Source organism: Myxine glutinosa, chromosome 7 (assembly GCF_964187855.1).
Source record: "Myxine glutinosa chromosome 7, kmMyxGlut1.1, whole genome shotgun sequence".
In the NCBI taxonomy this organism is placed as follows: domain Eukaryota; kingdom Metazoa; phylum Chordata; class Myxini; order Myxiniformes; family Myxinidae; genus Myxine; species Myxine glutinosa.
In genome coordinates this window covers 57210044-57223515 of record NC_136267.1, presented here as the reverse complement: position 1 = coordinate 57223515, position 13472 = coordinate 57210044, and the positions used below count along the sequence as shown (strand labels likewise).

At 41.8% G+C, this 13472-nt stretch overlaps 2 protein-coding genes across 12 annotated transcripts in view; both read left to right on the top strand.

The window, feature by feature from the left end:
- LOC137431270 (uncharacterized) overlaps positions 1-13472 on the top strand; it is a 917646-nt gene that overhangs the window by 257396 nt on the left and 646778 nt on the right. The window lies entirely within an intron of this gene.
- The window catches only part of LOC144888143 (uncharacterized), a 1118715-nt gene that overhangs the window by 902398 nt on the left and 202845 nt on the right, over positions 1-13472 (top strand). For 6 of the 10 annotated variants that reach the window (XM_078781770.1, XM_078781768.1, XM_078781769.1 and 3 more), the window contains one exon: positions 12305-12361. The exons of the other annotated variants lie outside the window; for them this stretch is intronic. In XM_078781770.1, the coding sequence (XP_078637896.1) occupies positions 12305-12361 (57 nt within the window). The remainder of the gene's footprint in view (positions 1-12304; positions 12362-13472) is intronic. 10 annotated transcript variants of the gene reach the window in all.

The following is a 13472-nucleotide window of genomic DNA, read 5'->3' as shown; positions in this document are numbered from 1 at the left end:
TCTTTCGCAATTCATCATTTGTCTTCCTCTCTCTCTCAACGATACTCCACACATCCACCGAATCATTCGCATTTCCACCCTTTCCAGCCTTCTTTGCACACACACACACACCCTCACACATGCAGCATACACCTTTCCCTTCAGCTTCATCCTATGACTTCCATGTGAGAGTCAAGTTATCATTAAATTTCATGCGACTTTCATAGCTTTCCCATTAACTGGAAAATCAATTGTTCCGAAAATTGTCTTTCAGTTCTATTCCCCATGATGCCCCCCCTAAACACACGTGTTAGTCCGATACAGGGTCTTTTAATTTTAATTTTCCACAATTTCCAATTCACATTTATTCTCTTCCTTCCTATGAAATCTTTTGTGAGAATTTTATGGAAAGTCACTTCTTTTTCCCAAATTTAGTGCAAGTTCTCCAACGATCATGTCCGACCTTGAACATTCCACGAATCCTGCAACAAATTTTCTCATACACACTCACATTAGATCCATTGCACATATCTGTTCATGAAATTTCATAAATGATCACACAAGTAATGATCACATTGTAATGACCTCTAAACATTCCTAAACCAATAAACTAGCCTGGCGATGCCAAATACCCCACACTTCTGTCATCTTAGAAGTCACTGTTTGCTTTCGACAAGTATTTATCAAAGCCTTCAGACAAATTATTAGCAATATTATTCCAAGGATTAAAATTATTAGGATTATTATCAAATATTTATCAAATATTAGGATTATCATCAAAACAATGAATGACTCAATTTTTAATGACTGCACATACAAACCTAGATATTTTGAGTTCCGTAACTTTAATACCTCAAATTTTCCATTTCTTCATCGGTTTTTCAACAAAACTACATGTGGAAAAACATGGAGATTTCATCAGTACTATATTCCTTTAAAAAACAATTTTTGTTTATGTTCTGTGCCTTATTAGTGACACAGAAAGATTAATATTATAAAGTCCCATTGGATACGAGTGAAATCATGTGATCCCCATTTCTTATTTCTTTCAACTTCCATTTGTCCAAGATTCCTATATGACTCTCCGAAAGTAAGTGTAGCTATGAAGTCTTGAAGGTGTAAAAACTTGACTTTGAAATTTTAAATCAACAAGCATTCAACCACTATTCTGCCATATTTTGCCTCATTATGTCCATAAGTCTTCAGATATATTTTTCTAGGTAATTACTGTCACACCACCACCGAAAATATAATTTTTATCTCATAGCAATTTTATATTAAAATAAATAGTATGTCATTTCTCTTGAAGCAATCCAGGCATAAATATTATTTGGAAGTATTTTGCTGTCAGAACACAATTTCTCTGCCGTCAAAGGTTAAAGTTTGGCCTCGGTGACTCCTCAGCTAATTGTCACTTTTCCTTGACAAAAACAAATATCTTTTTTTATATTTATCCCATTAAAATCCCATATCTTGTCACCCTTTGCATTGTTGAAAGCAATGAATTCCATAACTCAATTTTACCTCACATCCTTACATCCTTACACCCACTTTTGTCCAAATTTTTTTTAGAAGTGAAACAAAATTTGTCTGTACTTTGTCTCATAGAATCCACAGTACCAGCATCGCAACCTCCCATCTGTCTATACCTTGTCACAACTCCAATTCATTCTTCAAGTCACAACCCAGAGTGATTTGAGAACTATACCCAGCGTTCTATACTATACCCAGTTTCAGAGAGTAAACAATTATATACTTTTTCATTATTTTACCATTTAACTTGTTCAAAGAACGTTCATTTCGCAAAATCGAATCAACCACAAACCTCGCCATTAATATCTATTGTAAGCGTGCTACATCAATAAGTATCACTTTTTCTATGAGCCTTGACCAGAGGGTGGTTGTTACTCACAAACACTCGTCGCGAGCTGTTCCATTAACAACGAACAACACCATTGGTTCATGAAGCACACACCGCTTCAATCCATCAACCCTGTCATTATGAGTTTGGGATTTTTTATATTATTATTATTATTTTTTTTTATTTTTTTTTTTAAATGTCATAATAATCTTAACTGTATTAATTTATTCAACACTGTCCGACATTTTGCACACAGGACAGGCAAAATTAGAAGTTACTTGCATCCTCAAATCCACGATCATGCTGAAAATATAATGTATGACATTGGGTGGTTTGCCATTGCCTTTCCACAAAGCGCTTAATTATCGTCTTTCATTAAACGTGAAGCATGTCTCAAAAGATTAGTGATGGACATGGACAAAATTTGGTAGACAGATTTTGGTGCTCAACAAAGATAATCGGAACAGCCCTTAAATTAACACCAAGCAGATCAATTTTTATATTTTGAAGCTTAATGGCAGACAAATCTTTCATATCTAAATGTTTTATTTTATTTATTTATTTTTAAATTTATTATATATATATATATATACTTTTCACCTTTCAAAAAAAATATATGTACCAACCAAATCTGTTTTCTTGAGCCTGGACCTGCATATGTACCCAGAAAATATATATACCAACCAAATCTGTTTTCCCGAGCCTGGACCTGCATTGTTGAATCCACCTGTTCCTTCAAGGCACATAAAACATGCAGGAATTTACAAGAACAACATCATATCTCTCCCATTTCACAAATTAATTATGTACGCAATTTTTAGCCTGTTCATTAAATTCCCATCATTTGTCATGCAATAATCCTAGATATTGATATCGAACAAAAGGTCCCCATGCAAATCACACAGAAAAGGCTTGCATCTTTACCATTGATCATGAAACATCTCTGAATCATCACTCAGAATGTCTGCCAGATCAAAAATACTCGGCCATTTCTGTTAGTGATGTCACCTTTTTGCATCCTTTTGTCATAAATAAATTCATTCATATGAAGGTCAGCTTCAACCCCTATCCGAGTGAATGTTAGTTGTCAGCCTGTCTGTAAAACAACAAAAGCATTTTACATTCACACCCAAGGTACACGCAGCCTAATTTTAACAGGTGCACCTGTCTACTTGAGCAAATGTCACGCACACCTGCAAACACAATATTTTCACCCATATCTCTGACACACCATACCATTTCAAAGCACACTCTGCCACACACCAAAACTCACTCTTGATACTTCAAGACATGCACACAATCGTTTGAGCTCATGACAAAATACAGGGCACTCTTGATACTTCAAGACATGCACACAACAACGAACAACTGTTCACCACCGCTTAAGTGAGTGAAGACAGTTGGAACCACCGCTTACAAAATGCGGACACCCGTGCAACATCACCACTCTTTCTGCAGAAGAGTGCGTGACTGTTCAGAACCACCGCTACAAAATGCGGACATCCGTGTTTTATCTAGTCAAATCTAGTGGCCAAACCCACATTGACAAAAACACTCCTGGGGTATTTCACGCGATCAACCGTCTGGTATACCCACGAACCATATAACCAACCAAATAACCAATTAAACTAAACCAACCAACAACCAATTAAACAATAACACACCACACTGCAAATTTATGCAAGAACAGACAGACAGATGAGGCAAATAGTTAACACAATACACCACCCTATGACCATAATACCATAATACTCGGGAATCAAATCTGTAATCAGTTCGTTAAAATGCGTTACCAAGCGACAAGGGGAAGCGGAGAGTACAGCTTTGTGCTCGTCTTTATTTCCCAGGTCGTCCTAGATTAGCAAGAGGTCACAGTCGCCATCTTGTTGGGGATATTTTCCCTACAGTAGTATGTAATATATGAACGAAGAAATTCAATGTCCATCAACTTGTCAGAAGAGTCACAAATTTAATTCCCGAGGAGGACAACACTTTCTGTCTTCAAAAATACACAGCAAGGAAAACAACGACCCTTATTAAAACCAAGGAGAGCAAGATACAATTCACAAAAACACACAAGGAAGATTTACAACAAATCTAAGATCAAAGTCCAGGGTGAAAATCCTGGTACAGTAGGGATGCGCAAGGAAATATCATTCCAAACACCAGCATGCATAGAGTACAGTTAACATACAGTGCAAACATACAGAATCATAAGGATACAGTAGCATGCATAGAATGCAGTTAACATACAGTATGAACAGACAGAATCATAAGGATACAGTAGCGTGCATAGAATACAGTTAACATACAGTATGAACATACAGCAAACCAACATCCTACAGACCCAGTGCTAATCCTGGTTATTTGGTCATTCGTTCTGATTTTTAAACCATTTCAAGTGGGAGGAGCAAGAGGAGGGGGGAGGAGTGAAGAGAGGGGAGGAGAGCAGCCGGATTGGTTGGGTAAAAGTTTGGGTGGGAGGGTGCAAGGATCGGGGGATACAATGTGATTGGTCAAGTGAAATATTGGGATGAGGGTGCTCCCTGGTGGGAGCAGATCTGCATTTACAAATCCTTTAATGAGAAGAATGTGCTGCTTCAGAATCTTTGGCACCAAGCAATCATAACGATGCGTAAACGTTGCAGTGATGTTTTATAATGCCATTGCAGGGACATTTATGATTTAATATTTAGAAAATATACAATAAGAAAGTCATTATTTAATCACTCAGTAGCTATGACAATCACATCCTTTTCCAATCTGCAAATCATCTTTTCCGTCATAAGTCAAAAGCATACTGCAATCCCACAAAAGATTTTATTGAGAGAGAGAGAGAGCTAGCCTACATGGATTTTATACTTTATTATTTCCAAACCGTTATTCAGCTTAGTTTTATTTTAATACTCAATACTGCACACAATTTTTAGTTCTATACATAATTTTCTCAAAACCTAGTTGTAACATTAAATTGAGAATGGACTTCGGAACTACCATCCCCCAGAAGTCACGTAGGCGAAAGTGGGAGGGGACACACCCTACAAATATTTACATCTAATTTATTGAAACAATGGTAGTTTGTTAAGACCGCGAGCTGAAACAATTTGTCATAATGAGCATTTGTTTACCAAGCGCTTTGGCAAGTAAGCCTCGATAACCCAGAAAATCACTTCAAAGGGCCTCGGTAGACATTATGGCTCCAGTTGTATTATTATTTAATTATTAAAAGAAAACAATACCCTTTTCTCCAATTTGATAGACCTTTGGTTTGATGTTCAATTCAATCAATTTGATAGATTTTGATAGAAATACATATTCCCCTATTTGTAATAATGTTTCATCAGTCCTTGATGGCAATATGTGCTCCGCCATTGCCTCCACTAAGAATTTTACTCTCCTCGAGCCACGATTCTGGGCAGTGCCAGAGATAACTTGTCAACTGCAGGGAGATCGCAAAGCTTTGCATGGAAACCATAAAAAAACACCCGCAGACTAGGAATAAGGGTTGAGGCTCATAAAAGTTGCTTGCTTCATAAATTTACACTTCCACAGGTGCAACCTTTAACCTTTAATGATGTTATCTGTGTGGGTTCTCAAAACCGCAGCAATACGTTTAAGGACACTGGAGGGGGAGTGGGGGGGGGGGGGGGGGGTGGAGTGCAGGAGAGTTTAGGGAATGTATGAAAGAGGCACTGTGAGAGATGGATTTTTTTTTTGGGATGAATAGATTTGGTGAGCAAGTCGAATGCAACCTTTTAAAGAAGAAAAAGAAAAAGGTGTTATAATATACGACAGAATACAGTACTTCCGGGGAAAGTTTAAACATTTTAAAGTTTAACAGTGAAAACTATCTGGGGAAATGGGGGAGAAACACGTGGTCGAAGAACGAACGAACAAATAAGAACAACGAATAAACGAATAAGAACACCAAATAAGAACAGAGAAGGGAATGTTTTTTGGGGTTTTTTTTTATTCGAGTTGAGAATTTAAACAAGGAAGTCGGCTAAGGGGTGAAAAGACTAGGAAAAACAGAGAACGAAAGTTATTGGAGCACAAACAATGGACCACTGAGAGAAAAACAAAGCCTCAAGGGAGGACACGGTACAAGGCTTCAAAAGACACGACACGAATTAGCACGATTTTCTAGACAGGTATGAAAGATTTACACCGATAATTTTCCTGGGGACCCACTGGAGGTACACACACACCATAAAATAAATACAGTTTTGACGAAAATACAAATGGGAACAATTACTTAACTTCGATAGCGTGGAGAGCGTGGACAGCTGCGAAAAAACGTAACCTCGCCGGCAAGACCGGAAGCGGAAGTGAGCTTACTTGTCGATCGCTCTGCTCGGGTTCTGTCGGCATGCATGTCAGTTATTACCTCCGCCACAAAAGGTGGATGGAGGTTATGTTTTCACCCCTGTCTGTTTGTTACTTGCCGGAAAAGATTCCGGCAAGTATGTTGATTGGTTTGTTTGTTTGTCTGTCTGTCTGTTTCTGCGCAGTACTACGTCTACACCATTGCACCTAGAATCGCCAAACTTTACACACATATTTGGCTTGCCCTGGAATAGACTGTGCCCAATTTTTAACTCTCTCGGCCCAAGGCCTCCATTATGACGTCATAATTCGATAATTCGACAAGTACAAAACTTCATCCAATCAAGATACAATTTCTTGAGCGACATGACGGCATAAACTGGTGGAGAAAAAAAAAATTATGACGTCATCGGTCATGTGGTTCGGCTGCCATCTTGTAAAAACCGAAAAACTTTGCACCTCTATATCTCCGAAAGTGCTGAATATAAAAAATTGAGACATGGCTCATTGTAAAGAAGTCTCCATAGGGAATAAAATATGTTAATGATGTCATTGGTGCCTCCATTATGACGTCCTTATTCGACAAGTACAAAACTTCATCCGATCAAGATGAAATTTCTTGAGCATAATCTAGGAATAAATTGGTTTAGAAAACAAATAATGATGAAGTCATCGGTCACGTGGTTTGGCCGCCATATTTGTCCAAAGTGACCTATAAAAAAGTACATTCCGGCAAGTCCTCGGTCTCTGACCGATTTTTCATTTGTTTGTTTGTTTGTGAACAAGATATCTGAAAAAGGTGTGGACGGATTCGGACGAGATTTGGCGGAGAGCTTGCGTATGTGACAATGAATAAATGTTTAGATTTTGGTGAAGATCCGGATTCGGATCCGGCTTGTTGAATTTTTTATAGTGATTCTTCACCATTGGGAGATAGGGCCAAAAACGATACATAGGAGGATATCTCAAAAAGTTGTGAACGGATTTGGACGAAACTTGGTGGACCGGTTGTGTGTTTGACAAGGACTAATTGATTCGATTTTGGTGAAGATCTGAATATGGATTCGGATATGAGAATTATTTAATTTTAAAGTGATTCTTCACCATTCAGAGTTCGACCTAAAACCAACATATAGCAGGCTATCTCAAAAAGCTATGGATGGATTTGGCCAAAACTTGGTGGACATGTGTGTGTGTGACAAGGAAGAATCAATGCAATTTTGGTGAAGATCCTGATCCGGATCCGGCCCGTATAATTTTTTTCAGTGATTCTTCACCATCAGGAGATCGGGCCAAAAACGATAAACAGCAGGATATCTCAAAAAGTTGTGGATGGATAATTTTGATTAAATTTGATTCTGTATTGTGATTTTCTGGTCCACTCTGGGATACAAAACGTAAAATGTTCACCTGGCCGGGGTATGCTCTTTACTGAGCTGCGTTCTAGTTGTTGCTGTTGGCGTGATGAGGGTTTTTATGCCTGCCTTGTCATAAAAACGTAGTTAAAAACTACAGGAGGCAATCACATTCCGGGGAAACTAATCTTAACCCCTATCTAGATAACACAAGCTCCACCCCGGTGTGAAGACACATCAACAATCTTAAGCTCACAGTTTTCCCCGACTTAAACACAAACACAGGCTTCCTACTCGTGGTCCATGCTACCCGACACAGTTCTATCTCCACTATGATATTTCATCACCTACCCCCACAAACGTAACAATATGATTTTCTCTGCAACTGTTGGCCCGATTGACAGGAAGTTTTCCCCAAAGGTTCATCTCCTCCTTTAGAAATTTTAAATGATAATTATGACGTCATATGTCACGTGGTATGGGCGCCATCTTGGAAAAACTGAAAAACTTTGCACCTTGATATCTTCGGAAGCACAGCATCGAAAAAGTTGAGACATGGCTCATTGTAAAGACCTCTCCATGGGGAATAACATGTTAATGATGATGTCAAAGGTGCCTTCATGATGACATCATAATTCAACAAGTACAAAACTTCATCCGATCGAGATTAATTTTGTTGAGCGTTATCTTTTGATGATGGTGGAGAATTTTTTATTTTTTTATTTTTTGTATACTGAATCGAGGCTCATGAAAGAGCTAATTTCATTTCATTTCATTTCAAATTACATTTATTTCACAAACAAATCAACCAGACAAACAAGATATATAAAAAGAGGGAGCGGAAGACAAGATGGGGAGAGAAGGGGAAGCACACAAACATAACATATGAGAGCAGGGAGATGTGTGGGAGGGAGAGGGCTTGGGGGGAGGAGGCATGGAAAGGGGGGGGGGGGGGTGTGAGAAGTATAAAACACAAGGACACCAGTTGGTATTTCAAAAAAGTGGATTTGGTGTGAAATTAGCAGAGGTAGAAAAGAAAAGATCAAGGTTTTGGATGGGGGAAGATAAGAGATGGTGGTGAACAGCTGTTTTAAAGACCTGGAGGGTGGAGTGGGATTGAAGAGAGTGAGGGAGTTTGTTCCAGAGGCGGGAGGAATGAAGGAGTGAGGGTGAGCAGAGAGTCTTGATTTTGGCAGTTTAACCATAAGAGGGTTGCAGGCAGATCTTGTGTGACCTGTAGGAATATTTGGGGGACAGGGCCCAGAGAAAGCTGGGGGGGCAAGGCCAGAGAGGAGTCGGTAGAAGACGGAAAGACCACCAACCTGCCTGCGGTGAGTGAGTGAAAGGCCCTTGGAGTTAGCTTCATCGCGGAAGATTCCAATGATTCTGAACGCTTTGGTTTCAACAGCATGAAGACGAGCTAGGTGTGAGGCAGGAGCACCAGCCCAGAGGGGAGAGCAGTATTCTATTGAGCTGCAGATGAAAGCCTTGTATGTGGTGAGGAGCTCAGTTGTGCCAAGGAAGGACTTCGCACGACGGAGGATGCCCAGTCGGAGACTGGCTTTGGAGGCCAGATTTGAAATGTGGTTTTCCCAGGAAAGATCATGGCAGATAGTGAGACCCAAAAGCTTGAGTGACAGAACTTCTTGGAGAGGATTATTCAGAAAGTAGATGGGAGGTTTGTCCAGTTGGTCTTTTCGGAGAGACATCGTAAGAGTGTGAGATTTGTCAGGATTGAAAGACATGTTCCACTTGTTTGCCCAATCTGTGATTTTGTCCAGGTCTGCAGAGAGTGAGGAGGCTGTAGACTGCTGATCTGAGGGATGAGGAATGGAGCGACAGAGAGTAGAGTCATCAGCAAAGAGATAGAGAGGATTTTCAAGAGAGTCAGAGAGATCATTGATGAAGACCAGAAAAAGCACAGGGCCCAGAACACTGCCTTGGGGAACTCCAGCCTGAACAGGAAGAGGAGATGAGAGAAACACATTCAGGGCCACACGTTGACTACGACTAGAGAGGAAGTCCGCCAGCCACGCATGGAGATTTCCCTGGATACCAAAGGAGGAGAGTTTGGTCAGCAGAGCGGGGTGCCAGACCGTATCGAAGGCACGTGATATGTCAAGGCAGACAGCTCTAATTTCCTGTTTGGCATTGAGGACCTCCATCCATTGTTGAGAAAGCAGAAGCAGCATGTCCAGAGTAGAGTGACCAGGTCTGAAACCAAATTGATGATCAGAGATCAAGCCATTGGAGAAGAGGAAAGATTTCATATCTGAAGCAATGATGGATTCCATGACTTTGCTGATAATTGGGAGAAGGCTGATTGGTCTGTAGTTGCTAGGATATGTTTTTGCACTTTTTTTGTGCAAAGCGGTGATGTTGGCTGATTTCCAAGCAGATGGAAGATGACCTTGAGCAAAAGAGAGGGTGAAGAGAACAGAGAGAGGGAGTGATAGAGCGGAAGAACAGGATTTTAGGACCCGCTGGCTGATGCCGTCAGGTCCAGGTCCAGTTGCAGAATCAGAGTCGAGGGTTGACAGAAACTTTTCCACCTTGTCAGGAGGAAAAGACACAGAGTCCAGGAGCAGCTGGGTACGACTAGGCACGGTGGGTACAGAGAGGGATGGGTTTGGGACACAAGATTTAGAGGCAAACACAGAGTTTTGAGGCATTCAGGTTTTTCACGTGCGGAGTCAGCCGTGTAGCCATTTGAGGTGAGGGAAGGGATGGAGGGGGAACAAACACCAGAAACAGATTTGACCAGACGCCACCAGGATTTGGAAGAGGGAGACAGACAAGAGAGTTCGGTCTTGAGAACGGAGAGATATTGTTTCCTGGCTCTCCTGAGGGTGGACACACACTTGTTTCGGGCTTTGTGAAAGGAATTGAGATTTCCTTCCGTTGGATTTGCTTTCCAGGAGACGAAAGCAAGTTGTTTCTGGGCAACAGCCTCACCACAAGATTCCGCGTACCATGGACGGGAGGAAGGGTATGACAACTGAAGACGAGATGGGATAAATCTGTGCATGAGAGAGAGCAATTTACTTTGGAAGAATTCCCAGGATGAGTTGATGTCAGAGGCGGTAGAGATGGGAGACCAGTCCAGATGATTGATGGCTGCTTGAAGACCGTGCCAGTTGGCCTGAGTGAAATGCCAGACTTGTCGACGCTGAGGAGGCTCTCTGAGAATGGTCAGAGAGATGTCCACTTTAACAAGCACATGATCAGAAGAACCGATTGGAGCAGAAGAAGAGCAGCAGACATTTTCAGGGAAGTTAGAAAAATCCAAGTCCAGAAGAGAAGATGCCCCGTTGACTGAGTTCCGGGTCGGGAAATTGACAGATTGTGTCAGTCCCAGGGAGTCGTAGAAGTCCTTTGCTGAAGAGCCATGGCTGGTGAGAGAGGTACTCACACCCAGCCAACTGGCATGGTGACAATTGAAATCACCACATATGAGGAAGAGAGAGTTGGGATGGGTAGATAGAAGTTGGTCCATATTATCAGACAGCGAGATGTAGATGGAGTCATCACTGTTTGGTGGACGGTACAACACATATATGAACAAAAGGTGGGAGCGAAGGGGAAGCCGCAGCCAAAGGTATTCCTGGTGGTGAGGTGGAGAGAGGGCAGTGCAGGGCGAGTGAGGAAGAGTTTTTTTTAATAAAGATGGCAACCCCACCTCCAGGACGAGGCTCGGGTCTATCATACCGGAGGAGGGAGTAACCTGGGAGAGATACCAAGGAATCAGAGACATCATGAAGGAGGAAAGTTTCTGTTAAGCAGATCACGTCTGGTTTGTCAGAAGCAACCTGTATGGAGAGATCAGTCAAGTTTGAGCGAAGGCCCCGGATGTTTGAGGTACATACCTTTAATGAAGAGGAAGGGGGAGCATCGGATACAGAACGGGGGGGTGGGGGGGAGGGGTAGGGTAAGATGTGGAAGAGGAGGAAGAGGTAGGGAGAGCTGTTGAAGGTGTGTCAGAGATTTCAGAATAGTTTGGAGAAAGGGAAGAATGGGGCGGACAATAGGTTTGATGGTGATTGGGTGAGGCACAGTGAGGTGTTATTTGAAGAGGGGGAAGAGCGAGGCAGAAGGTTGGGGGAGATGAAGGTGAAAGTTGGAAGGGGGAAGATGTGGGGAGGACGCTTTGAAGAGGAGGGGTGAGAGGGGAGTCTAGGAGGGGAGGAGCGAGGGAGAGTCTCGGAGTGGAGGGGTGTGGGGGGAGTTTAGGAGGGAAGGGGAAAGGGGGGAGATTTGAAAGGGATGTGTGATGGGGAAGATTTGGAGGGGAGGGGCAAGGGGGAAGATTTGAAAGAGATGGGTGATGGGGAAGATTTGGAGGGGAGGGGCAATGGGGTAGATTTGGAGGGGAGTGGTGATGGGGAAGTTTTGGTGGGAAGGGGGGATGGGGAAGATTTGGAGGGGAGGGGCAAGGGGGAAGAGGTGGAGAAAAAATTGGTGGAGAGGTTGAAATCAATTGGTGGAGAAAAAATCAATTGGTGGAGAAAAAAACAAATGATGACGTCACCGGTCACGTGGTTCGGCCGCCATATTTGTTTTTATGCAAAAGTGCTTTTAAAAGCACTAAAACACGTCCTGGCGAGGGTCATCAATCTCTGATTGCTCTTTCTTGTTATATTTTTGCATTGCTTCCATTTTCAGAGTGGAGATAGTTTTACAATAATGTAATATTGCAGACACCACCGAATATAATGAACACTTTAGTAACATGAATTTCATGAAATTTGAATCCATTTACTTGATTATTTGTCATTCCTCCCAGTGTGACCGTAGGGACCCAATTGGAAGACAAAGTATCGTGGAAATATTGGAAAACCTGGTAAGCCATGAGTTGTATATTTTTCTTTTATTGCATGACATGCAAGTATTTTCAAGTTTTCCAAGAAAAACAATACTTTATTGTCACAACTTCTTTGGAACCTTTGGATATGTGAATCACAAAGACAATCAAAATATATGTCATAATATAATCATAATATAAAAAAGCACAAAGGCAATAGAAGGCATTTCTGTCTTCATTAGTGATTGAATCTGCCTTATTCAGCATTTTCTATTTCTGAGAGACGCATACACCCTGGTCAGGTTGCTCTCAAGGTTGCAGTCACTGCATGCACTTAAAATCACTTGAAAATTTGAAGCTTGATTATTTCGCCTCTTCCATTCCCATCTGAACTCTTTACTCATGTTGTGGGTCATCTTTACTTTTTTTTTTACTCGTACTCATTACTCATTTATGTTTGTCCATGGTCTACTGTTATGTGGCCGGGGATAGGGGATCCAAAGCTCGATTGTGGTAACAATAGCATGGACCGTGTGACCACGTAGGTTAGATTCCTTATTGTATCAGGGAAATTGCCAGAGTAAGTCATCTTGTAAAACGTGCACTGAGGAGGATGTGAGTGTTAACCTTAAGACAGTATAGAGTGAGTTTGTTGTGTAAAACCTGTTTTCGAGTGAGGCCAGGTGAGGACTTCAGCACAAAGGCACAACTGGAAAGCGCATTGCGCTTTCGGAGGAAACAGCATTGACTGTTTGGCCGGCGCATCACAGGCCATTATTGCGAGGTCGGCTGCGGAGCTTTGGAGAGGGGGCAGAAGACTTTTTATTGGGGCTGCCTCGTGGGGTGGGACGGCCTACCTGGAAGATAGTAGACCTACAAACTCTGGCGGCCAATGATAGGGACCTGCCGTGCATGTAGGTGGTTCCAAAGTTTATGAAGGCCATAGCCATGATGAATGCAACAGTTGGATTTTGACCTTTGGAGAGGCAGCATCCCTTTCCTCTCTCTTTGTTTGGCCTCCTTTTCTCATTGCCATACCTCTCTTCACCGCCATCCTCCAGCCCTGTGCAACACCAGCCTGCATGAGGTATACGGGACCTAAAACCAGCTTATGTCTTGCTCAAGCCGGCGCTCATTCCCCATCGTTGAG